General features: G+C 57.3%; 1 protein-coding gene across 1 annotated transcript in view; it reads right to left on the bottom strand.

The window, feature by feature from the left end:
• FHAD1 (forkhead associated phosphopeptide binding domain 1) overlaps positions 1 to 25,841 on the bottom strand; it is a 121,439-nt gene that overhangs the window by 51,203 nt on the left and 44,395 nt on the right. Inside the window, exons 6-13 of the mRNA XM_062193859.1 lie at positions 24,505 to 24,628; positions 21,897 to 22,027; positions 17,186 to 17,275; positions 16,363 to 16,467; positions 9,950 to 10,057; positions 7,584 to 7,667; positions 6,794 to 6,946; positions 4,310 to 4,505 (exon numbers count right to left, since the gene is read on the bottom strand). Of these exons, the coding sequence (XP_062049843.1) occupies positions 4,310 to 4,505; positions 6,794 to 6,946; positions 7,584 to 7,667; positions 9,950 to 10,057; positions 16,363 to 16,467; positions 17,186 to 17,275; positions 21,897 to 22,027; positions 24,505 to 24,628 (991 nt within the window). The remainder of the gene's footprint in view (positions 1 to 4,309; positions 4,506 to 6,793; positions 6,947 to 7,583; positions 7,668 to 9,949; positions 10,058 to 16,362; positions 16,468 to 17,185; positions 17,276 to 21,896; positions 22,028 to 24,504; positions 24,629 to 25,841) is intronic.

Here is a 25,841-nt window from a genome sequence, read left to right as displayed (position 1 = left end):
CACGAGGGCAACACTAACATAAGAAGAGAGAGCCCTGACTTAGTGACTTGCTCTGTCTCTCCACGACATGACCCAGCAGACAGCTCCTCACAAGAGGCAAAGCAGACGCTGGCGCCATGTCCTTGGACTTCCGGAACTGTGAGCTAAACGCAGCTCTTTTCCTTCTAAATCACCCAGCCCCAGGCGTTCTGTTACAGCCACAGAACACAGCCCACAGCCCTGGCTCTGGCGCAGCGCACGGAGGTGGTGTGATCTGCCTTAGGGAACGAGAACTCTTCGCTCCGCCTCTGCCCAGGTTAACGCCAGGCCCTGTCCTCACAACGTATCTGGCACCTTGCTGGATAAGAGGATGAGGGGGGTCACCGAGAAAGCACGGGCACTAGGGTCCCGAGGACCTTGCTTTGAGTCCTGGCCTTCTCATATCCCAGCTCTGTGACCTCGGGGAAGTTTTTCAACACAGCCGAGCCTCCGTCTCCTTATTTTCAAAGGGAAGACAGTGACTGGCATCTCCCTCACCCTGGGGGTCGGAGGATGACAGCACGCAGCACACGGTGAACCTCACCACAGTGGAAAGTAGCCAGGAGGAGCTACAGCGTCTACCCCGGCCTTAGGAACTGGGAGCGCAGAGGCTCTGGGGAGTGCTCACGGATGAGTGTTCAGACAGGTAGGGGGCCCCCCTGTGGCCTCGGTCATGTGAGGCACCGATCCTGGTCAAAGAATCACAACAGCTCCCAGCCATGGAATTCCCATTCCTAAAATGAGTTCTCCCGGGGATGAACTGAGATAATGTAGATAAAATGCTGAATGGTGTCTGAGATATAAGTGCTCAATAATGAATGATGACTAGCATGGCCATCATCTTCACCATCATCATCTCCATCACCACCTTCATCTCCATCATCACCACCACCACCACCATCACCACCACCATCACCAGTAGCACCAACACCCCCTTCCCTCCCCCATTGTGTGGCTGGTTCTGTGCTAGGAATTAGAGAGAACTTGGAGAATACTCCAGCTCATCCTGCTTTTTTAGCCATTTGGAGCCTTGCCCTAACATTGCTTACATTAGAGGAGAAAATGCCATTATGATCATCTCCCTCTCCTGCTGAGTAGACAACGGATGGGCCGTCCTCACTAGCCTTTCTGTTGCTTCTCCCCGTTATCTCTGTCCTGACTTCTGAGAATGAACTGGCTATGATCACAGAACGTGGGCTCGAGGCCATCGCGTCCCCAGCGGCCACGGGACACCCTTCCAGGAGACAGCAGCAGGAGAAAGGAGGCCTGCACTGTGGGAACACTGCGTCCTTTATCCCATTCTCATAGATCCCCAGCACACGGTAACATGGGAAGGAATTCTGCAGACGCCTGCCTAACGTTGCTCAAAGCCCATGAAGTTGGGAGAGAGGAAAAACGGCGAGTCTGAGAAATGCATGTGAGCCTTCCGGGAACTCCACGGCCACATTTGTAGAGGGCAACGCGTGACTGGGCTTAGGCAGGGCTGCAACGCCCAGCAGAGAGGTCTCATCAGTGGAAGCAGGATGGGGCACACACAGCTGGGCCCCATATCACCAGGGGGGAGACTATGTCTCTGCTTTAGTTCCAGTCCGGAAGAACAAGACGACTCTGGCCCCTGCCTTCATGTTCGCTCGACACTCGGCAGTGATCGCAAGAACAGAAACCCTGCAGCGGGCAGCCCCTGGCCCGTGGGGTGCCCACCAGCCCTGCTTCCCCACTCCTTGGCCTGTGCCCCTCCCACTTCTCTGTGCTGGATGACAGAGGCAGGCCCTACATAAAGATTGATCTTCTTTTTGGTCTCTCTCTCTCTCTCTCTCTCTCTCTCTCTCTCTCTCTCTCTCTCCTGTTACAGAGCTTCCCACCACCTTCTGGATTTCTTTGAAGACATCCTGGCTGGGGATGCTGCAGCACCAGAGTTGAAAATAACTCCTCTCTTCTCATTCATTGCTGCGAGAATGTCAGGTTCTCCTTCCCTCAGCCTCTCTGCAGGACGAGTTGGCAAAGAAGCAGCTGCAGTCTTCCATGTGTTGGCGCCCCCTCCAGCGGTGGCCCCGGCTCTCTCCCTTCTCACTCAATGCTTCCTCCCTAAGTGACTGCATTGGCACCCAGGCTTTAATTATCCATGCACCTGTGCATCCCTGCATCCCCTGCCCCGTGGCACATGCTCACTGCCCAGCCAGACATCCAGGTGACCCTGCCTCTGGACACCTCTCCTGGGGTCTGAGGCACCTCATACCCATCTCCCCCTGCGTACCTGGTGCTCCTCACTTTGCTCATTAGTGAGGGAGCAGCCCCTGTTCTCTACACACACCAGGCTCCCGAGGCCATGTAGACCCCTTCCTCCCCGTCACTTCCTTTCCAGCCGCCCCAGTTCCACTGCGGCAGTGTGATGGAGTTCCCTCTTCTCTGCCCCCGACTCTCTCCCTCCACCCCAATCCCTGCCCTGGGGCGCCCTCTGCCACCCCCAGGGGAGCCTCTCTCTGGCTCTGGGGCTCCAGGCTGGCCCCCTGCCAGGACACTTTCCACAGGTGACTGCTGATGCTCCTAAGATGCTCACCTGTCCCATCAGCCCTGACTGGAAGCTTTTGTTGGCTCCTCGCTGCTCTTTGGTGGCATTTCTGCCCCAGGGCCCGAGAAGTGCACCCATGTGCAGCCCCTGCCAGCCTCCCCACCTCCACACCTGCCCCAGCTCTTTCAGCCCCTGGTGCTCCCCTGACTGACCCCACCCCCAGATGGCACCCTCTGCCCAGAATGTTCTCCCCTCCCCTCTTTGTGCACCAACTCCTATGCATCCTGCAGAGCCCTGTCTCCCCCGACCAGATCCAGATGCTATGCCTCACTGCACTTGTCTCCATCCAAGTTTTATATTTGGGTGATTTTTTTTTTTAGATTAATGCCCAACCCACTCCTCCCCCAAGGCCATAAGCCCTAGGAAGGCAGAGATAGTGCCCATTTTAAGTTATTATTTTTTTCCAAAATTAAAATACTTATTTATTTATTTGAAAAGCAGAGACATAGGCAGAGATCTCCCATCTGCTAGTTCACTTCTCAAACACCTGCAACAGCCAGGGCTTATCCAGGCCAAAGCCAGGAGCCCAGAGCTCCATCTGGGCCTCCCACACGGGTGCCAGGAACCCAGCTACTTGAGCTATCGTCTGTGCCCCTAAAGGTGTGCTCTGTGCTGGACGCTATTCTAAGTCCTTTGTGTAGATCAATGCCATCACCGTAAACAGGTGGGTGCTCCTCATTCTACCCATTTACAGGTGTGGAAACTGAGGCCCAGTCACTTGCCCAGCTATCTCCACAGGAAGATGCTTTGGAAGTTACAAAATCCAGCAGCACTTCCTGTGTGACACGGGAGCAAGCATCATTTTTTTTTTTTTTGACAGACAGAGTGGACAGTGAGAGAGAGAGAGACAGAGAGAAAGGTCTTCCTTTTTGCCGTTGGTTCACCCTCCAATGGCTGCTGCAGCCGGCGCGCTGCAGCCAGCACACCGCGCTGATCCAAAGGCAGGAGCCAGGTGCTTCTCCTGGTCTTCCATGCGGGTGCAGGGCCCAAGCACTTGGGCCATCCTCCACTGCACTCCCGGGCCATAGCAGAGAGCTGGCCTGGAAGAGGGGCAACCGGGATAGAATCCAGCGCCCCAACCAGGACTAGAACCTGGTGTGCCGGCACCGCAAGGCGGAGGATTAGCCTGTTGAGCCATGGCACCGGCGAGCATCACTTCTTTTAATTTTCTTTTGTTAGGGGCTGGTGCTGTGGCGTAGCAGGTAAAGCCATGGCCTGCAGTGCCAGCATCCCATATGGGCACCAGTTCAAGGCCCGGCTGCTCCACTTCCAATCCTGCTCTCTATTATAGCCTGGGAAAACAGTGGGAAGATGGCCCAAATCCTTGGGCTCTGCACCCATGTGGGAGACCTGGAAGAAGCTCCTGGCTCCTGGCTTTGGATCGGAGCAGCTCTGGCCATTGAGGCCAACTAGAAAGTGAACCAGCAGATGGAAGATCTCTCTCTCTCTCTTTCTCTCTCTCTCTGCATCTCCTCTCTCTGTGTAACTCTGACTTTCAAATAAATACATAAATCTTTTTAAAAAAATAAATTTTCCTTTGTCCTCATCAACGTCATTTTTCTCCAGGGATCATGTCCCACTTGTGTACTTTTGAAGGAAAGTCCTCTCTCAAGTGGAGAAGCTGAACGAGTCTGGAGAGGGAAACCCTTGGCCGCAGCCCCGCCAAGCCCTCCCCGCCAGGTGTCCCAGCATGGGAGGGTTCAAGGAGACATTTTAGAGAACCTTTGTCGGAGCTGGGCGGCTGGATGCCAAGGTCCCGGAGGAGCTGCTCTGTCTCCTCCAGCCAGGACAGCGAGAGGCCCAGGATGTCCCGTGTCACCTTCTGGAGCCCCGACACAGGTGGGCTCACCTGCAGCTGCTGCAGGAGGGCCACCTCCTTCTTCAGGTCGCTGCTGCGACAGGACGTTTTCATACAAGCCTGGAGAGAGGGAGAGAGAGCGGGAGCGAGAGCGAGAGCGAGAGCGAGAGCAAGAGGGAGAGGGAGAGGGAAGGGGAGAGAGAGAGGGAGGAGGAGAGAGGGAGAGGGAGAGAGCAGGAGAGAGAGGGGGAGGGGGAGGGAGGGGAGGGGGGAGGGGGAGGGAGGGGGAGGGGGAGTGAGGGAGGAGGAGGAGGAGGGGGGAGGGGGAGGGAGAGGGAGGGGGAGGGGAGGAGGAGGAGGAGGGGAAGGGGAAGGGGAGAGAGAGAGAGGGCGAGAGAGATGGAGAGAGGGAGGGAGAGGGAGAGGGAGAGGGAGGGGGGAGAGAGAGGGAGAAACAGAGAGAGAGAGAGTGAGAGGGAGAGGGAGGTGGAGCGATAGAGAGAGAGGGAGAGAGAGAAGGGGGAGGAGAGAGAGAGAGGGAGGTGGTCACGAGGAGCCCAGACCCGTGACATGACCACAGTGCCCAGGGTACCGGTGGGGAGCAGTGTTTGTAACCTAGTCAGGAAGCCAGCCTCCTGGGAAGGCCTAGTTTTAGGGAAAAAAAAATTTGGTGGCGGGGGGGAACTTTTTTTTTCACTTTGATTTGGACTTCCAGTGATCAAAGCCAACCCACTTTTTAGCGAGATGCGATCCCACAGCCAAACCGCCCCGGACAATTTGGCCACCTTCTGTTCATCAGAATTCGTGCCGAGATGCACGCGCAGGCTGGCCAGAAGATGTGGTTTCCTGATTTTTTGGCCCACGTGCTGACACGCCAGTGTTTGCACAGACTCCCCAAATAGTAGCTGCTGATTTCCAGAGAGAAGCAGAAGCAGCTGTGGGCTGTGAGGAGCCACACTCAGCCTGGGGGTCAGCCTGGGGGCGGCAGGGGTGCAGCCTGGGAGCCGTGGGGGGTCAGCCTGGGGGCTGTGCGGATGCAGCCTGGGAGCCATGGGGGTCAGCCTGGGGCCTGTGGGGATGCAGCCTGGGAGCCGTGGGGGTCAGCCTGGGGGCGGCAGGGGTGCAGCCTGGGAGCCGTGGGGGTCAGCCTGGGGGCGGCAGGGGTGCAGCCTGGGAGCCGTGGGGGGTCAGCCTGGGGGCGGCAGGGGTGCAGCCTGGGAGCCGTGGGGGTCAGCCTGGGGGTGGCAGGAGTGCAGCCTGGGAGCCGTGGGGGTCAGCCTGGGGGTGGCAGGGGTGCAGCCTGGGAGCCGTGGGGGTCAGCCTGGGAGCCATGGGGGTCAGCCTGGGGGCTGTGGGGATGCAGCCTGGGAGCCATGGGGGTCAGCCTGGGGGCGGCAGGGGTGCAGCCTGGGAGCCGTGGGGGTCAGCCTGGGGGTGGCAGGGGTGCAGCCTGGGAGCCATGGGGGTCAGCCTGGGGGTGGCAGGAGTGCAGCCTGGGAGCCGTGGGGGTCAGCCTGGGGGTGGCAGGGGTGCAGCCTGGGAGCCGTGGGGGTCAGCCTGGGGGTGGCAGGAGTGCAGCCTGGGAGCCGTGGGGGTCAGCCTGGGGGTGGCAGGGGTGCAGCCTGGGAGCCGTGGGGGTCAGCCTGGGGGTGGCAGGGGTCAGCCTGGGGGCTGCGGGGGTCAGCCTGGGGGCAGCAGGGGTGCAGCCAGACCCTCCGATCCCTACTCCCGGCCAGAGTCGCAGTCAGCGGGTGGAAACAGTGCAAATAAGGAGCAAGAACATTTCTTTGGCTTTTCTGGAAATAACACAGGGACTTCTTTTGTTCTTTGCTGTGACCACGGGGCTCCCACGGTCAGTATGGTCGCCCCTTGGTATCCGCACGGTGGGGTGGGGCCCCTGTGGACACCAGTATCCACAGATGTTCAGCTCCCTTGTGTGAAGTGGTGTGGAAGCTGCATGTATCTCACACACCTGCTCACATGCGTGCTCTTAGATCGCCTGCGGTGCCAGTGCAACATGAGCGCTCAGCCCATAGCTGCCGCTCTGTATTGTTCAGAGAACAGTGACGGGGAAAGTCTGCCCGTGCTCGGCACAGGTGCACTTTTTTCTGAGCAGGGCCACTCTGTGGTTTATGGCCAGGCACACACTCCACAGGCACAGATCTGTGGGTGCCGAGGGCCGGGGGCCGGAAGAGAGGAGGCTCAGGCATTGCTCCTGGGCTTTGCCAAGTTCACCTGGGAGGGATTTTTTGAGATCCCCTTGTTCTCTGCTCTGCAGCAGGAGAAAAGGTGGCTAAGAAAGCAGAGCATCTCTGCCCAGGAGGGCCCGCGGAAGCTGGACCGTTTCCCCAGGAAGCAGCGTAAGAGGAGACGCAGCGGACGCCCGCGGGAGGCCTGGCGAGCGGCACCTGACAGCCGTCCAGCGACGCCTTCAGCTTCTCCACGTTCTCGGCCGTCTCCTCGTGCCTGGAGTGGCTGAGCTGCGTCTCCTTCTGCAGGTTCCACCGCTTCTGCTGGAAGTTAATGTTGTCCTCCGTGACCTGGGCGATCTTCTCTATCAACTGGCGAGAAACAGAGGGAGCAAAGAGGTGGTCATGCAGGCAGGGGGCTCTGGGCTGGGGGGGGGGACCCCTGAAGGCCCCGGCTGGGCAGGGCAAGAGCGGAGGGAGGGCCTGGGTGAGGACAACTTGGGTCTGGTGGCCAGGATGTGACTCCAGGAGCAGGGATTTCACCCCAAGTCTGCCCTGGGGCAGGGGCTGGTCAAGCCTGGTGCTATGGGAGCATCGACAGAAGGCCCGGCCTCTCACCCCTGACAAGGGCAGCCCCTGGCCTTGACACAGAGGACAGGAAAGGGGAGCACTAAAGGCGACGGTCCTGCGAGGACCCAGAACAGGCGGCCCCTTCCTCCCGGGGACAGCGGAGGGCAACCACACGCGGCTGGTGGCCAGAAGCGAGCCTGGCAGCCTGGACTGGACTTTGGCAGCCACGTTTCGAGGGCTTTTTCACTGGCTTTCCCTTGGGAAGCCAGGAAATCCCATGAAATCAAAACACATCTTTCTGGTGTAGCAACAGTGTGAGAAATCCGGACCACCAACACAAACAGAAGCATCTGCTGCCGGGGTCTGGCGTCCGCATCTCCAGAGAAGGGAGCGAAGGGAGGGAGTCGCCCGGCGCTGGGGGCGGGAGAGTGGCACAGACCTGCTGGTCGGTGATGGGCTTGTCCTGGAAGGGCTTCAGGCGGCCATAGGTCGCCTTGATGATTTGGCTTCGGAAATGCTCCAGCTACGGCACAAAGTGAGGACAGAGGCGTCAGTAGGGGCGTGGGGGCTGGGGCAAGGGGGGTGTGGCCAGGAGGAACCACCCAGAAGGGTCTGCATGCCCCAAAGGTCTTTGCGTGTTATTCAAAGCTTCACCCGCGCCGGAAGTTGCGGTGCCCACGGAAGAACAGGGGACAGAGGGTTTTAATTACTTCTTAGGCAGGCTTGCCTAGTCCCACCAAGACGCGTGGTCGCTCCCCGCCCCCCTCAAACATGTCTCCAGCCCTCACAAGAGCCACTTGCTGCCAGTTATCCAATGGGAAGTCTGGGGCCGTAATTGCTAAGTCGGCACCAGACTGTGAAATAAATATTGAGGCTGTCGGCCCTGGGGAACTGGGTAATCAGCGAAGGTGCCTGCTGAGAGAAGGCAGCCGCCGCAGGCTGTGCGAGTCCCCAGAAGGCTGTCCCCTGTATTCACTGTGTGTCCCTGGAGCCTGGCTCGGGGCCTGGCACACAGCAGGCACTCGGCAAACGCTCCCCGAACGGCCGGACACAGCCACAGCTGTGAAAGTCACGGCCGTCTGACTGAGTTCAAGTGGATCCCGGTGATGACTTCCTGGGTCCTGGCGCGTTCAGATGCAGGTGGATGAAGCAATGCAGTCACACAAAGCCGGGGCTTAGGGACTCCAAGTCCAGGGTGTCTGGGTTCCACCAGGAGCCAGAGGCCAAGAGACCCAGCTTCCTCTGGGAGCTCACCAACCCGGCGGCCCTGGGCCTGGGTTTGGGTCTACTGGCCAACTGAGGTCAGGAAACTCGGCAATGCAGAGGCAGGAGCGGCCCCAAAGGCCAGGGAGGCAAGGGGAAGTCAGAGGTCCCAGCCCAGAGGCATCTGCGGCCCACTCGGGGTTTGGGGAAAGCAGTGACCGTCCCAAGAGCCTCTCTGGGTCACCCTGCAGGGGGCCAGCCAGCGCCATGGAGACGGAGATGCTCCAAGCTCCACCCTGGTCCTGGGGCCAAGGGAGGGTCCCAGCTCCCCCAGGAGTGGTTATGTACAGAGGCCCTGTGAGCGATGGTTCCCCTGTTGCTGGAGGCTCCCCAGAGGACCAACTGCCCAGGGTGGGAGGGCCAGGTCCTTCTGGGCTGGGATGGGTGGGCTTGGTGGCAGATGCCGGCCTTGGTGCCCCCCTGAGTCCAGGCCTGGGGGAGCCGCACTTACAAGGCTCCTCCCAGGCGACCTCTGCTCAGAGCCGACCCGAGGACCACGGCCCTTGGCAAGGGGCCCAGGCCATGCCCTCAGGTCGGGTATGTGTTGGGGTGCAGATGGCAGAGGAGATGAGGAGGTGGCCCGGGGGGCACAGGAGAGGCAGAGACCCACAGGCTTTCCGTCCCTGACAAGGGGCTGGCACCTGTGGGAGAGCCGTGGCCGCAGTGACCGAAGCTACCCAGGGGCTGGTGCTGCCCTCAGCCGCGGGTGCCTCCGAATGCTGGCAGTGTGGGGCCCTGGTCACACAGCCTGGTGACAGCTGGGACGGTGGCAAATGGAGGCTCTGGGAGAGGTACTGGGTGGCAGGGTGGGAGTGGGAGTGAGGGTATTTTCAGGACCATGATTCTTAACTGTTCTGGGTGGTTCCCAGACCCCTCTGAGAATCTGATGAACGACAGGGTAGACGTCAAAGCATACAGAAGTCAAAAGCCTACAGGTGCGCGCACACCCACACCCACACAGGCACACACACGTGTACTCACATGTACACACACATGCACATACACACAGAATGTTCCGTGGATCCCTGGGGCCACAGTTGCCAGGAGAGAGCCCCCACGGAGCAGTCCTCAGCAGGCCCACGTTCCACCCGGTCCTGCTTCCTGTCCTGGTTTCCTGTTTGCTCGCTCTCAGCCTTGGGGGAAGTTTCTCCAGCCGTTGGAGGAGTGGCACTGCCCAAGGCCCAGTGTGAACCCTGCCCGCTCCGGGGTTGGTGCTCTAAGGAAAGCCCTGTTTGTCCCTTGACTGTGACTATGACATCTGCGGGGGCCCAGGGGATGAAAGACCATGGTAAATGTCAGAGCCAAAAATATTAGGGAGAAAGTTCTAGAAGCACACGGGGTCTGGGGTTAACTGAGGCCAGAACTGGCTGCCTGGCCAAGCTCTTAGGCTCCTGAGGATGGGGACCTCGTTGGTGATGTCCCCGGGGCTGGAAGCCCGCGTCGCACGGTCACGGGGGGATCAGGCCACATCTACCTCCCCCGACGCCTGCTTGGGAGCACACAACCCTAGGGGGGCGGGGCCGTGAGGGGCTCTGAGCCTACCTGGCCTACTGCCCTCTCCAAGTTGGTTTTAATGAGGCTCTCTCTGTTCCCCATTTCTTGCAGCTGAAGCAGTTTCCTTCTGGAATCCTCCTGAAGCTTCTCTTCAACCTGGAACGACCACAAAAGCAGGCGCCTGCTGCTAATGCGCTCTGGGGACATCCCTCTAGGAGGTCTAATGGCCATGGTGGGGTCCCAAAGGGGTAGAGGCAGCTGTACCCATGTGCTGGGGTCATAGGCCTGCACAGGGTAGGTGGGGAGGGAGGCACCACCCCCTGAGTGGGGAGGGCCAGCCCCTGCCCCTTGGGCTTGGCCATGTTTGTCTAAGCCCAGCTCAGTCCCTAGCCGTATGGCACTGGGCAAGTGACTACACTGGCCTGGGGCTCAGCGGCTGCAGTCACTGGGGGAATGGAGGAAGTGTAGAGCAGGGGCTGGTGCTGTGGCACAGCCGATTAAGCTGCCACTGCGACTCCAGCATCCCGTAGAGGAGTGAGAATTCAAATCCCAGCTGCTCCACTTCTGATCCAGCCCCCTGCTAATGCACCTGGGGAAGCAGCAGGTGGTCCGAGTACGTGGACCCCTGCCGCCCATGTGGGAGACCTGGGTGGAGTTCCAGGCTCCTGGCTTCGGCCTGCTCTGGTCCTGGCTGCTACAGCCCTTTGGGGGAGTGAACTGGCAAATGGAAGGTCTCTCCCTCTCTATTGCGCTACCTTTTAAATACATAAAGCTTTTTAAAATCATATTAAGTGCCAGCACCTTGTCAGGACTCTGCAAATGTGTTAGGCATTGTTGTCACTGATATGAGGCCAAAGGGGACCCCCCCCCCCACTTTGCAGTGTCTTTCTGATGCTATAAATAACCAGCTTGGTAAGTGGTACCCTGGGGTTTATCATTGTGTGATAATATATTGTAACGCTACTACTGGGTGTATTACCGTCCTTTCCACTTCTAGCACACTCGCCGACGCAAGGCAGTCTGCGAACTTGCTAAGCGATGGCTGTTGAATTATTTCAACCGGCCAAAGAAGCTCCTGAAGCCGGAAGCCCTGCTGCTTACTCTCCCTTGCTTGGGCATAGACAGCGCGGGAGCTTGGGTGTGTTCTGTGCTGCCCCCTGCTGGCCGCTATACAGCTCCGCTCCTTTCGGAACAATGACCTTTGTTCCAGCACCTGCTGAGCCAGGGCCCCAGCAGGAAGCCACCACCCCTCCCAAGTGCAAGGACTGGGGGCCAAAACAAATCCACAAGCTGTGAATTAGGAGGCTGGAGAGGGGCCACACAGACACAATTTAAAAAATCCATAGAGCCCTTCTGTGTTTTCTTCCAGGCAGGGAAGGGCCCATGCGCCACGTTCTCTGGGGAGTGCAGGCAGCTCCTGTGGGCTGTGGCTCCCTCACTGGATGACCGTCCCCAGCCTCGCTGCTTCCCCAGGCCATCCCTGCTCCTCATCCCAGCAAACGGCCTCCCTGTCCCCAAACCTCAGCCCAGGGCTGTCGTCAGCCGCTCCAGGGCTGGCAGTCCTGTTCCGCAGGGCACGCCCTCCTGGAGATGGACTGGGTGCCCACCGAGAACCCCTGGCCTCCTTGTCTCTAACTTAGTTCCTCCAGTACCTCCGGCGTGGCCCTGGGGGATTTACTGAGCCCAGAGCTGTGCTGTCCCGGGGGACTTCCTGCTATGATGGAAACACCCCTCTGTGCCGACATGGCGGCCACGGCCACTTGGGCAGTGTGGCCGAGGAACCGGACTTTAAATTTCTTTGAGCTCAGGTTTCCATAGTCGTGCGTGGCTGGTGGCTATGCCACAGCAACTGGAGTGGTTTTGCCACTTGCGGACTATATGGTTGCAAGCCATTCACTTCCCTCTGAGCCTTGCTCCTGTCCCCTCTGAGGCGGGCATCATAATTTCTAGATCACACAGATGCTGTAGAGACAAAAAGAGAGGACACACTTGGTGCACCGCTGAGACATGGGAAGTTATAGCTGTCGTTTTCACCGCCGTTCTCGGTCACGGGGTTCGTCTATCCGTGCCTGTTCAGAAACCTTCAGGAGCGCCTCACTGCCGGTGCTGTACGTAGGCAGCCAGGAGCCAGCACACGTAGGCAGCCAGGCGCCAGCACACAGGCACCAGCACACGTAGGCAGACAGGCACCAGGACCAATGGAAAACACCAAGCCCCAGACTGATCCAAGAGCCCGCAGGCACTCCACACACGACAAATCACCACGAATCCACACCCAGATAAGTCGTAATAAAGCTGCCAGGAATCTAAGGAAAAGGAGATCTTAACAGCCGGCGCAAAAATGTTCCACAATGACGCAATAGTTAGGCTTATAACTTACTTCTTTTTAAAAAAAATATTTACTTGAGAGGTAGAGTTAGAGAGAGAGAGAGAGAGAGACAGAGAGAGAGGTCTTCCTTCCGCTAGTTCACTCCCCAAATGGCTGCAACAGCCAGAGCTGGGCTCATCCGAAGCCAGGAGCCAGGAGCTTCCTCTGGATCTCCCACATGGGTGCAGGGGCCCAAGGACTTGAGCCATCTTCTACTGCTTTCCCAGACCATAGCAGAGAGCTGGATCGGAAGTGGAGCAGCTGGGACTCGAACTGGCGCCCATAGGGGATGCTGGCGCTGCAGGCAGAGGATTAACGTACTGTGCCACAGCGCTGGCCCCAATAACTTACTTCTAAGTAGAAGCCAGGCAGAGCCAAAGACAATCGAGTGATGTACTGGGTGCCGTATAAAATGTGCCAACCCGTGGGCATGGGTGTGTGGCACAGTGGCTAAGTCACTGCTTGGGACGTCTGCATCTTGGATCAGAGTTCAGGTTCAGGTCCTGGCTGCTCTGCTCCTGATCTGGCTGCCTGGTAGTGTGCAATCTGGGGGCAGCAGGTGATGGCTCAAACACTTGGGTTCCTGCCGTGTAAGTGAGAGTCAGGGTGGAGCTCCTGGTTCCTGGCTGTGGCCTGGCCCAGCCCTGGCTGTGTGGGCCTTCGAGGAGAGAACCCGCAGACGGAGGATCTTTCCTTGTACCTCTCAAACGGAAGGTGAATATAAGTAAAACAAGAAAAACGATGGTGAACATAGAATCTAATAGTCAGAACGTGTTTTAAGAATGAGAGGTAAACATAGGCATTTTCCAGACACAGGCACACACACACACATACACACATATACACAGATGCACACACACAGGCACACATGCACACTCACAGGCACACAGACACAGACACACACGCACACACACGCACACACACATGCATACACACACGCCCCTAGAGAATGGTCCACCAGCAGTCAGTCACGTGGAGGACACATTAAGGGTCATCCCCAGGCAGGAGAACCACGGTTTCCAGTGGCCACTGTGGAAGACGTACCAGTAGGATGTGGATATGGGTCCCGAGCGTGTAAGTGTTTTCTTGGGGCCTCAGGTAGAGAGACACATTGAAGTGGAGCAAGTGAAGTCAGAGTCGTGTCCACAGCCATCGTGTTGCCGTGTTGTCAGGGAGTTTGGCACGCTGACAATGCACACGGGAATCTTCACAGTAACCATGGCGGGGGGGGGGGGGGGCAAAGGAGAGCAAAGTTTCCCAGCTGACACAGAGGGAACGGAATGATTCAGAGTATGCAGGCTAGCACAGCAGGTACAACTGACGAGGGGCAAGATGGGAAATGGAAGCCTTAATATCCCGGCAGTGACATTGTCCAGAGATGGACAGACACCGCCAGTGCTATGAACAAGCCACCATTTAAACTCAGAGGTGGAGGAAGACAGGCTATGAAATCCTAAAGAAAATCAAGCTAGCGTAGCCAATGGGGTCATATCAGTGACAGACTTTAAGGGGGAAATGCCACAAGAGATGAAGGGGGCATCTCGCGACAGCCAAGTCGTGAGTCGATGGGAGGCATTAAGACTATAAACTTATACGCACTTAGTAACTAGCCTGAAAATATGTAAAGCAAAAATTGATGATACTAAAAAACGACACAGACCAGCCCACAATCACAATGGGCTGAGTTTTGGATATCGCCGGCACCTGTGACTTCAGGGCCACATGTAGAATGCTACGGCCGTGTCCACACAACACATACGTAAGGTGCACAGGTGGAGCCGTGTCCACACAACACATACGTAAGGTGCACAGGTGGAGCCGTGTCCACACAACACATACGTAAGGTGCACAGGTGGAGCCGACACCAACACACACAGGCCCTGGAGCGAGTCTCATTAACAACAAAGGATGGAGACCAAGAGAACATTCTCGGGCCACAGTAAGGACATCAGGGACAAAAGGAAACCAGACAACGCCTCATGTGTTTAGAAATCAGGAGACAACGTCAAAATGACTCTTGGGTCAAAGAAGAAATCAATAACGGGGTTTGGAAAACGTTTTGACCTGATGGAAACACTATGTATTAGAATGTGTGGCGTGCAGCTAGGGCCTTGCCTGGAGGAAGATTCATAGCCCAGACAGTAGTTTGATTCCATGGTCTTGACTACGACTATGCTAATAAAACATACACCAAGTAGATCCATTCCTCTCCTGAAATTATTTTCATCTGAATAAATTCTTTCTCTGGATAAATTTTCATAATTATGATGTTTTACTTATGAAGGCACTTCAAAAAAGTGCATGGAAAAATGAAATAAAATATGAAATTCATTTGGTGTCAACATTTTTGAAATCCATGCATATGAGGGGTCTTTAAAAAGTACATGGAAAATGTACACTATGAAAAAATGAATGGATTTTACAATATTTTTGCACCAAAAAAAAACCCCAAAAACCACATCTTTTGGTCCTGTTTTCCACAAACTTCTTAATGCACCGTTGTGTAAGCTTTTCTGGTTCCTATGCAATCTTTGCCGATCACAGCTCTGTCATCGTGGGTTTTATTCTGTGACCCTCACTTCTCCCAAGTCTGTTTTCTCCAGATGAGATTTTGCCTGAAATCAGCAGTCAGCGGCCACGCCCGGCATGGTCATAACGGTTGGGTTTACTTTGTGTCGATGGTTTCTGCCGCGTCTACCGTCGCAGACTTTGCTGGCCTCGGCTACGTGGGGTTCATCAGACGCTTCCTGTCCGGCCCACATTTTGGCCTGTGAGGTCTGAATGGCTGTAGCTGCCGGTGAATACGTAGGAAGTGGAGGGAATGCGGGCTCGTTCGCTGTCACTCTCACCCCTGAGCTCGCCGGAAACCCCCACGTCCTTCACATTTGCTCTGAAAACAGCCTGGTTCCTCCCAGTGAGGCCAACGGTTCCAGCTGAAAGGGGGGTTCTGCCCGCCTGGCTCAGGCCCCCACCAGATAATTCCAGTTTACAATTTTTTAAAACATACGTGACCCGGAAACACATTGTGCACGACTCTTCACGTGATGACCTTGTCAGAGAGGTCGCTCACTGGTGGCTTCAATGTGCAGGGCTGGGGCGCGCCCGGCCTTCGGGCCGTCCGAGGCCATGAGTTCACGGGGTCTGGCCCTGCCATGGCCACTGCGGACGGGACACCCCAGCCGACACAGCCACCGCAGGCTCACGGGCAGTGGATCGTCGTGCATGGCCCGCGGATGGTGCTGTAAACACCCGGACGGCGCTTGGCAGGAGCAAGGGCCCCATACGTGGAAGCCACAGGACCTTCCACAATGATGGACACGTCCTCCATCTGTGCCGTCCCGGACGGCGGCCACTGCGGCTCTGGGCACCTGCAGTGCGGCGCCAGCCAAGGAACTGGATCTTTTTTTTTTTTTAATTAAAAACATTTTTTTCTACCTGACATAAAGAAATTGTGTGTATGTCCTGGGTTCTGTGTGATGTCTCCAGGCGTGTGAACGTTGTGTGAAGTCGACTCAGGGTCAACATTTGTATGTCCTAAAACCAAAAATTCCCTGTCTGTGAAAACATCCAACTCCTTTCTTTCGGTTGGAGAACCACACACCACCCAGGGCAGAGCTCTGCACTCCCTCCCTCTGACTTCTAAGTAATTTAAGTAACCCTGGGTGTCTGAGGCTGCTGTGACGGGAGATCACGGGTGTATACAGCACACACAGCTCATGTTAGTCCCCAGGGATGACAGGAATGTGGTGCATGCGTGTGTGCCTGCATGTGTGTGCATGTGTCTGTGTGTGTGCGCGCGTGTGCCCATGCAGGCGACAGTAAGACAACCAAGCAACACTAAACCCGCAGGCACCTGGAGGCGGGGCTGGATCTAAGGAAAAGCAGGCCATGGTTGTTTCAGAAGGCAGTCTGGAGCAGGGGACCCACGAGAGCTCGGAGCTGGACCTGGGCCCCCTGAGTGACCGGAGCATCGCTCTGCCTCTGAGCCTGCCTTTTCCCAGCCATACGAGCGGGTACTACCGGCCTCGACCGCACGGGGTCGCTGTGAGCACGCTCGCGCGCAGCCCTGCCCGCGCCGGTCACCAGCCCATACCTTGCTCTTCTCTCGCAGTGTCTTGGAGATCGCGGTCTGCTCAGAGCAGCTCTTCCGCAGCTCCTCCCTGAGCTTCTTGATCTCCTTCTCCATGTCTTGCATTTGCTGAAAAATTTCACCAGCAGAGGAGTCAGCTTCCGAGGGGCTGTAGGGTCTGACCTCGGCTCGGTGGGTCCCTTCTACAGCTGCGAACAAAGCTGACATTCACCCCCCCTCCCCAATTAATGCAGTCTGTCCTCAAAAAGATCACGAAAAAGGCGCGGTATGGAAAAAATGCATGGATTTCACAGTTTTGCAGCAAAATAACTTGTCTTTCAACTCTATTTTCCATGCTAATGAAAGTGCACCAGGCGTCGGGCAGGAGGTCGGGGGCGGGGGGAGACCCACGGGTCCTTTTGTCTTTATGAGTTGGTGTAAAGTTGATGCATTTGAGAAAAAATACGTAAGGGAGAAGTTTGTGCCGAGAACAGTGGTGTGCCCGTGATAAAACTGGCGGCAATGGAGCCTTGGGAATCCCGGGTCCGGGGCCCTCGGGCAGCATGCAGTGTGGCAGGCTGGCCGGCCTCCTGTCCCCAGCCGTATCCTTGAGCCAACCCCAGCCCAGCTCCCAGGGAGCCCCAGCAGGAGCTAGAACCAGCTGCCCCAAGAGTCCTTGTCTTCCTGGGTCTTCCCATCCCATCTCCTGCTTGGGGCTGGAGGCTGAGCCAAGTTCAAGGCTTACAAGGCTACGGACATAGAGCCCCAGAGCTTTGTGCTTCGTCGTGGGCCCAGGGCCCCAGGTCAGGGTCCAGTGTCTGGGGGGCCCCCAGGGCAGTCCACTCACGGCTCTGCAGACTCTCAGCTCCTTCTCCTGGGTCTCCCTGAGCTCCCGCTGGGCGTCTTCCTGCTTCAGCTCTTCTTTCAGCGCTGAGCACTGTGGGAACAGGAAGGGCAGCAAGGTCAGAGGCCACAGGTGGCCGCGGCAGGTGGTGCCCGAGGGATCCCAGGCTCACGTGGACCCCGAGAGCGCCCCCTGCTGCTTCAGGGCAGTCACACACCCAGACTCAGGGTAAGACCGCTGTGTCCCGTGGGGCCCGTGACCCTGCAGTGGCCCCTAGGTGGGCCCCTCTCGAGACCTGATGACAGAGGCTGCTCAATGCGTTTTCTTCTTTTTATTTCTAAATATTTTATTTATTTCTTTGAGAGGTAGAGTTATAGACAGAGAGAGGGCGAGACAGAGGAAGGTCTTCCATCTACTGGTTCATTCCCCAAATGGCCTCAATGGCGGGAGCTGCGCTGATCTGAAGCCAGGAGCCAGGTGCTTCCTCCTGGTCTCCCACCCAGGTGCAGGGGCCCAAGGACTTGGGCCATCTTCCACTGCCTTCCCAGGCCATAGCAGAGAGCTGGATTGGAAGAGGAGCAGCTGGGACTAGAACCAGCGCCCATATGGGATGCCCGTGCCGCAGGCAGAGGCTTAGCCCACTATGCCACAGCACCAGCCCTCAAGGTGTTTACAAAGGCCAGCAGTCTAGACCACAAGAGAAACACGGCTGTGTGGGGTTCAGGTTCAGGAGCCCCCATGAGCATGGATGGACCACGGTGCTTCCTGTCCACTGCTTCTCAGGGCTGGAACTGCCCGGCCTCACTCTGGGCAGTGTGGGGGGAGGGATGGAGGGTGTGCAGTTGTGACTTCTGTTCGCCCCAGTTCTCCTGTGCGAGTGCAAGCTAAGGACCAGGGCGGGGGAAGTCAGCGAAGGCCAGGGTTCCAGGGCGCTCTCAGGGTGGGCAGGAACATGCCCAGCAGCGATAACAAAGAGGAACCCCCTGTGCCCAGAACAGGTTGCAGTCTAACACCGTGTGCATGCACAAGGCTACCGCGGAGCTTTCCACAGCCACGGCAGAGCTGCTGGCCGGCAGAGTGGGACGGCAGTGTTACGTCGTACAATACGGGGGCCGGTGCTGTGGCCTGGTGGGTTAGGCCGCAGCCTGCGGAGCCAGCATCCCATAGGAGCACTGGTTCCTGTTCTGGCTGCTCCACTTATGATCCAGCTCCCTGCTGATGCGTCTGGGAAACCAGCAGAAGATCTTCCAAATGCTTGGGCCCCTGCACCCCCGTGGGAGACCCAGAAGAAGCTCCTGGCTCCTGACTTTGGTCTGGCCCAGCCCTGGCCATTGTGGCCATCTGGGGAATGATCCAGCAGATGGAAGACTTCTCTCTCTCTCTGTGTCTCTTTCCCACCCCTCTCTGTAACTCTGCCTTTCAACTAAATAAATAAATGCCTAAAAAAGTTTTAATGAGGCCGGCGCCGTGGCTCAACAGGCTAATCCTCCGCCTTGCGGCGCCGGCACACCGGGTTCTAGTCCCGGTCGGGGCACCAATCCTGTCCCGGTTGCCCCTCTTCCAGGCCAGCTCTCTGCTATGGCCCAGGAAGGCAGTGGAGGATGGCCCAAGTCCTTGGGCTCTGCACCCCATGGGAGACCAGGAGAAGCACCTGGCTCCTGCCATCGGAACAGCGCGGTGCGCCGGCCGCAGCGTGCTACCGCGGCGGCCATTGGAGGGTGAACCAACGGCAAAGGAAGACCTTTCTCTCTGTCTCTCTCTCACTGTCCACTCTGCCTGTCAAAAATTAAAAAAAAAAAAAAGTTTTAATGTGCGTGTTCTGTACAACCCCACTGTCAGATCCGCGTCTGCAGATTCTCTGGGTAGCGAACAGAAACCACAGGAAGGAACCCCGAGTTTTCACCCCGAGTTTTCAGAGCGGTGTATCCTTCCTTTCTGACTTTGCTTTCCAATAGTATGCACCTCTTTTTCTAACATGCACACACATGTCATGCACCACGTTAGCAAAACGCAGGTGTTTCAAAGGTTGTGATGTGGTGCCCTTGGGCACAGGAGAGAGGAGGCAGACCCAAGGTCAAGGAGAAAGGGGAAGTGAGGACGAAAATAACTCAAATGCTCTTGGAAGGTGGGATAGGCCAGCAGGTGCTGCTTTCCTCTTGTTCTTCCCCCAGAAACAACTCCGAGGCCCACGTGCACACACACGTGCACACACGTGCACACACATGTGTACACATGTCCTTACACACATGCACTCTCACACACAGCCATGCACTCATGTGCTCGTACTTGCTCACGGTGTACACGCACATGTCCACACACATGTGCATATGCACACACACCGGTGTGGGCCCCCCGCACACACTCACCACGTAATACAGCACTCCCACGTAACCCAGGAAGTCTGTCTGCTTTGGAGAAGCCAATGCAGAGGGCGTGGCGAGGCGGCTGACGGCAGAGGCAGGGGCAGAGCGGGAGCCAACCTCTCACTTCGCAGGAAAGGAGTTTGTTACCCCATCTGGCAGATGAGGAAGTGGAGGCCGAATAAGTTCCAAAAAAAGCAAGCTCTGGGATTGGCCCGCGTCTGCCTGATGCCTGCTCACGCCCTGCCCTTCCTCGGCCCCGGGGGGGGTACAGTGATGAGTGCAACTCGTGGCCCCCCGGGCAGCGGCCTTGTCATTGACCCTCGGGAGCCAAGCCGCCTCGGCTCCCACGCAGACCCGGCTAACCCGTCAGGTGGGCGCCATCGATCTCCACGGCTGGCCTGGGTGGTGGGGGGAGGGCTTTAGGCTCTCCCTTGACAAGCCACAGACAAGCCGCAGACATGCTGAGAAATCGTACCCCCAGGCTAGGTTCTGAAATCAGTAGGGAAGGCAAAACTTGCCAACAGTCAAAGTCAAGTTTAAAGCCCTCAGCTAGGCTCCCCGTCCACCTCACACAGAGCAGTCTGCACCCTCAGGTCTAAGGGAAGAAACGGAAGTTGGCACATCCGCATCTTGACCTTGACCCCTCTGCATCTTGACCTTGACCCCTCTGTATCTTGACCTTGACCCCTCTGCATCTTGACCTTGACCCCTCTGTATCTTGACCTTGAACCCTCTGCATCTTGACCTTGAACCCTCTGTATCTTGACCTTGAATCCTCTGCATCTTGATCTTGAATCCTCTGTATCTTGACCTTGACCCCTCTGTATCTTGACCTTGAACCCTCTGCATCTTGACCTTGAACCCTCTGTATCTTGACCTTGAACCCTCTGCATCTTGACCTTGACCCCTCTGTATCTTGACCTTGAACCCTCTGCATCTTGATCTTGAATCCTATGTATCTTGACCTTGAACCCTCTGCATCTTGACTTTGAACCCTCTGCATCTTGACCTTGACCCCTCTGTATCTTGACCTTGAACCCTCTGCATCTTGACCTTGACCCCTCTGTATCTTGACCTTGAACCCTCTGCATCTTGATCTTGAATCCTATGTATCTTGACCTTGAACCCTCTGCATCTTGACTTTGAACCCTCTGCATCTTGACCTTGACCCCTCTGCATCTTGACCTTGAACCCTCTGCATCTTGACCTTGAACCCTCTGCATCTTGACCTTGACCCCTCTGCATCTTGACCTTGACCCCCTCTGTATCTTGACCTTGAACCCTCTGCATCTTGACTTTGAACCCTCTGCATCTTGACCTTGACCCCTCTGCATCTTGACCTTGAACCCTCTGCATCTTGACCTTGAACCCTCTGCATCTTGACCTTGACCCCTCTGCATCTTGACCTTGACCCCCTCTGCATCTTGACCTTGAATCCTATGTATCTTGACCTTGAACCCTCTGCATCTTGACCTTGAACCCTCTGCATCTTGACCTTGACCCCCTCTGTATCTTGACCTTGAACCCTCTGCATCTTGACCTTGACCCCTCTGTATCTTGACCTTGAACCCTCTGCATCTTGACCTTGACCCCTCTGTATCTTGACCTTGAACCCTCTGCATCTTGATCTTGAATCCTATGTATCTTGACCTTGAACCCTCTGCATCTTGACTTTGAACCCTCTGCATCTTGACCTTGACCCCTCTGCATCTTGACCTTGAACCCTCTGCATCTTGACCTTGAACCCTCTGCATCTTGACCTTGACCCCTCTGCATCTTGACCTTGACCCCTCTATATCTTGACCTTGAATCCTCTGCATCTTGATCTTGAACCCTCTGCATCTTGACCTTGACCCCTCTGCATCTTGACCTTGAACCCTCTGCATCTTGACTTTGAACCCTCTGTAATGGTGACTGCTGCTTGTGGTGACAGAGAACGAGGTGAGCCTGTCACAGCCCCCTTGGCGCACCCTGCGAGATTCTCTTCTGCTTTCCCACCAAGCCTTGCCGTGGGAACACACGCGGACAGGCGCGTGCGTGGCTGGGATGAGCTGTGAAGCTGATGAACAACAGGTGCACCCACGCCTCGCCGGTTCTGAGCCCGTGCACGCAGCTCTCTGAAAGGCTCCAGAGCCCCGGGCCCTCTCCTTGGCTCTTTCTAGCTGGGCGTCTCCTGCTTCGGGCCACCCGGCAGTGTCCCTTCTTCTGTCCCTTGTGCACTGGCCCCACGCCCCACGGTGTGAGAGGAGGGAGTGAGGTGGGAGGCCAGGCCGGAGGTAAACCCCAAGCAGCTCCCGCGACGCCGCCCATCACCCGTGGCCCCGGGAAGCCGAGCGGCCGCCGACACTCACCCTGGAGCCCAGGGCTTCCAGCTGGCGGTCTTTCTCTTTGTTCTGGCTTTGCAGCTGATCCACCTCCTCCTTCAGCTGTTGGACTTGCTCACTCCTGGCTAACACGTCCTTCTGCAAAGATGACACCATTCCTGTGGGAGGGGTGGGAGAGGCCGAGCAGGTAGTCAGGACGGTGCCGTCGCTGCCACCGTCACCCCCGCATGCACCGGCCTGGTGCCGAGGAAGGTGTCCCCAAGCACCCAGAAGCTGGGGTGGGGCCGAGACCAAAAAGCCCCCCGGACATTGACTGCTTAAGGTCTCCTTGGTGGAGACAGGATCAGTCATGGGGTGTTGCCTGGGGAACGCAGAGGGAGGAGCCAGGAGCGGCCATGGGGTCGGACTCTTGGCTCAACACCTCGGGGGCTGGTGATGGGGGCTGCGGTGGTGTGGGATGGGGTGGGCAGAGATACACACTCTGCTGAGTATGGACTCCGTCTCTACACTTCTCGGCTCAGTGCTCTCGAGCAGGTCACTTAACCTCGCACGGAGTCCACGGAGGTACTCTGAGGGCCGAAGGAGATGGAGAAGCCCAGCAGAGAGGCCGACACCAGTGCTCGCTGCATGGTCCTTGTCATTATTTGCCGTAGCTTCCACCAACGGCCCCAGCAGTCCCCGCCTCCTGGGGTTTGTGCCCCGTGCAGCCCCCTCCCCACCTGCACAGGGCTGGTGGGTGCAGCCAGTAGGATATTGTGGAAACTGGCTGTCACCGCCCTGGCTGGCACGCAGAAGGCCCTGCGGCTTCCTCTTTGCTCCCTCCGTCCGGGGCAAGCCAACCGCCATGTTGGGAAGACGCGCAAGCAGCCACAGGGAAGGCCCACAGGAGAGGAACTGAGGCCTCCAGCCCACAGCCGCGTGCATGAGCCCTTCTGGAAGGGGATCCGCTGGCCTATGGCCTCGTGAGTGACCCTGAGCCGGCTGTCAGTCACCCCACGTTCCTGAGCCACAGACACTGGGTGAGGTCGTGTGTGTGTTGCTGTTTTACCCCCGAGTGTTGGGACTAAGCTAATGCCTAACCCATTGCTACGTTTTCGGGGTGAGGAGCGGTGGGAAGAAGAGCGTAGAATCAAGGCTTCGGCACTGGATTCTCTCATGTGGGTCTTCTCTGGGCAGGACATCCGGCCCAGTTCCCAGCTTAGTGGCAGGTGTCAATCAATCAGGAACACACACTAAAGAACACTAGGATCCTGAGTTTCATAAAAGAGAGCCAGGCCCGGGACGTGGCCAGGTTCCGCGGAGGCAGGTGGATCCCTTTGGGGCTGGCCAGAGAGCCCTGTCCGGTCAGACCGGGGCAGCCCTCAGTCCACTGCTCACTCAGCCTCAGGACCCAGCCAGGCTTTTCCGGTCTCTGCCGAACGCCTTGTACATCTACTAGGTTTCTCCATCCCGAGGGTGGGAGAGGGGGTTCCCTCTGCTCAGCTGAGACTTGTCGGGGGCCCTCTGCAGACCTGGGGGCGCTCTGTGCAGCCCCACCCCACGCTCCGCCTGCACTCTGCTTCCCCTGTTCCATGGGGAGACCCCTGGGCTCCGCCCGGGATCCCATCCCCTTCCGCGCCGTGGCCTGGCCACTCTGTCTCGAGGCCCGAAGCTCAGGCGACCGTCAGGCTCATCCCACTTTGAGGGCCAGGATCAAGGTCATGGGCTTCTCAGGTCCAACAGTGGAAAGCCACTGTTTCAGGTCTTGTCTCTGTTTTGCTTTGGTCGGTTTTCTCAGGTGGAAGAGTGAATCCAGTGCCTGTCTCTCCCTCTGCCCTGTCACCGTGGACGAGGTGTGGTGGCCTCTGTTGGCCCCAGTCCCTGAGTAGCAAAGCCCCTCTGGCCGGTGGTGGCGGGGTACCTGAGACCAGAGCTGGACAAGCACCTGGCCCCCTAAGCACCCAGCCTCAGGGGACTCTGTGACAGCACCAGAATCCAGCCTGGCACAGCTCAAGCCCAAGTGCACAGGCAAACACCCAGAGAGTGGTGCACGTGCAGATTCCGCCTGGAGGTCTGGCTGGGCGGGGTCAGTGCTCAGCAGGTCTTTGTGTTAAGAGAGAACCTTTGGGGCTGGTGCTGTGGCAACGCAGGTAAAGCCACCATCTGTGATGCCAGCATCTCATATTGGTGCCGGTTCAAGTCCTGGCTGCTCCACTTCCAGTCCAGCTCCCTGCTAATGTGCCTGGGAAAGCAGCAGAGGATGGCCCAAGTGCTTGGGCCCCTGTACCCACATGGGAGACTGGAAGAAGCTCCTGGCTCCTGGCTTCAGCTTGGCCCGGTGCTGGCCGTTATGAGCATCTGGGGAGTGAACAGGTGGATGGAAGACCTCTCTGTCTTTCCCTCTCTCTCTATAACTCTTTCAAAATAGATAAATTTGAGAGAGAGAGAGAGAACGTTTGCTGCAGAATTCATCCAGGGCTGACTCTGTGCTGGGAACTGGATGACAATAAACCTCTTGGAGGATGAGTGATAGTTCACTGCTGAGGCTGCATCCAAGTTCCCAGAGCAGAAGTGTGGTGGTTGATTGGTGATGTCTGCCATGGCCGTGGCCGTGGGGTCGGGGTGGGAGCTCCTGGGCCCAACTCCAGAAGCTCACCGGAAGCGATCTCATTGTTCTTCCTTAGGTTCTCGCCCTCGGTCTTCAGGGATGTGATCTCCGAGTTCCGCTCGGACAGGGTCTGGCACAGCACCTGGCTGTAGCCTTTCTGCAGGGCACTGATCTGCGGGGGGAGGCAGCGCACAGTCAGACGGGGGAGACAGCCCACAGTCAGATGGGGGAGGCAGCACACAGTCAGATGGGGGCCAGCCCAGGTCCTGCAAGGTGCGCAGGCGCTCAGACACACAGACTCGCATTGCGCTTCCCAATGGGGTGTTGGGGAAACCGAGTTTTCCGGGCACAGGCGAGGGTCTGTTCCTTCAAGGGCCGCCACTTCCTGTGTGATCAAAACACGAATCTTCTCTTTGCGTCCACAGTCGGGCCCAGGCCCAGCTGCTGCTGTGGGCACCTGGTTCCTTCCTGTGAGTCCCTCCAACCTGTGGATGCTCAGCCATTAACAGGTGTTGTTTCCAGATAATCTGGCAGTGACTGGATCCCGAACAGAGCTCAAGAGAGGGGAGCAGGCTCTTAAACTAAGTAATAGAATCAATATCCATCAATAATTGGCATAGAAGATGAATAATTATTAATTAATATATTGACGAGTGATTAATTGATACACTCAAGTGACAATAACATTAAGTCACGCCTCATAGAACATTCCAGAACTCACAAAGCCCACACACAGGCACTATTCTGTCCACAGAGCCTCACGGTGCTCTGAACGGGGTTCCCCTGGCGGTTCCCGATGTGTGGGTGCAGTCGCCTGCTCGGGATGGCTGGGCTGGTCGGAGGTGGTGCTCTGGCCCAGGTCCAGCCTTTAGGAGCCTGGCCCCACTGCATCCCAGCTGCCTGCAGGCACAGCACCCGGCAGCAGCTGCAGGGCCCCACCTGGGCTTGGAGCAGGGCCGTGGCCTCCAGGTTCTGTCTCTGCTGCTGAGAGCCCGCGTGGACGCAGGGAGGCCACGGAGTTCATGGAGTCCACCCTGGTTTTCCACTCTGCAGGTGGGGGCGGTGGTGCTGGCCTCACGGCACCATGGAGAGTTTCACTGAGTCAGCACCTGCCAGGGCGCCCAGACCACGCAGGTGAGAGCCGCGGTTACCGCACGGCGTTTTAGCTGTGGCGTCTCCTGCCGGTCTTGGGGGAAGGGGCATGGGTGAGATTTTGTGTGCATTCACAGCCTTTTCTTGGCTCAAACACTATGTGATCGTTATTTGGGTAAAATACAAGAAGTCCCGCTAAGGTCCCGCCACGGCTCAGGCACAATCTATGGGTCAGAAAATTCACGTTGAGGGCACCGGGCGCACCGCCACCAGAGGGCGCTCGTGATCTCTGT

The sequence above is a fragment of the Lepus europaeus genome, chromosome 5 (genome assembly GCF_033115175.1).
Source record: "Lepus europaeus isolate LE1 chromosome 5, mLepTim1.pri, whole genome shotgun sequence".
Taxonomy (NCBI): domain Eukaryota; kingdom Metazoa; phylum Chordata; class Mammalia; order Lagomorpha; family Leporidae; genus Lepus; species Lepus europaeus.
Note: the sequence above shows the minus strand (reverse complement) of the source record. Positions and strands in the feature narration are given on the sequence as shown.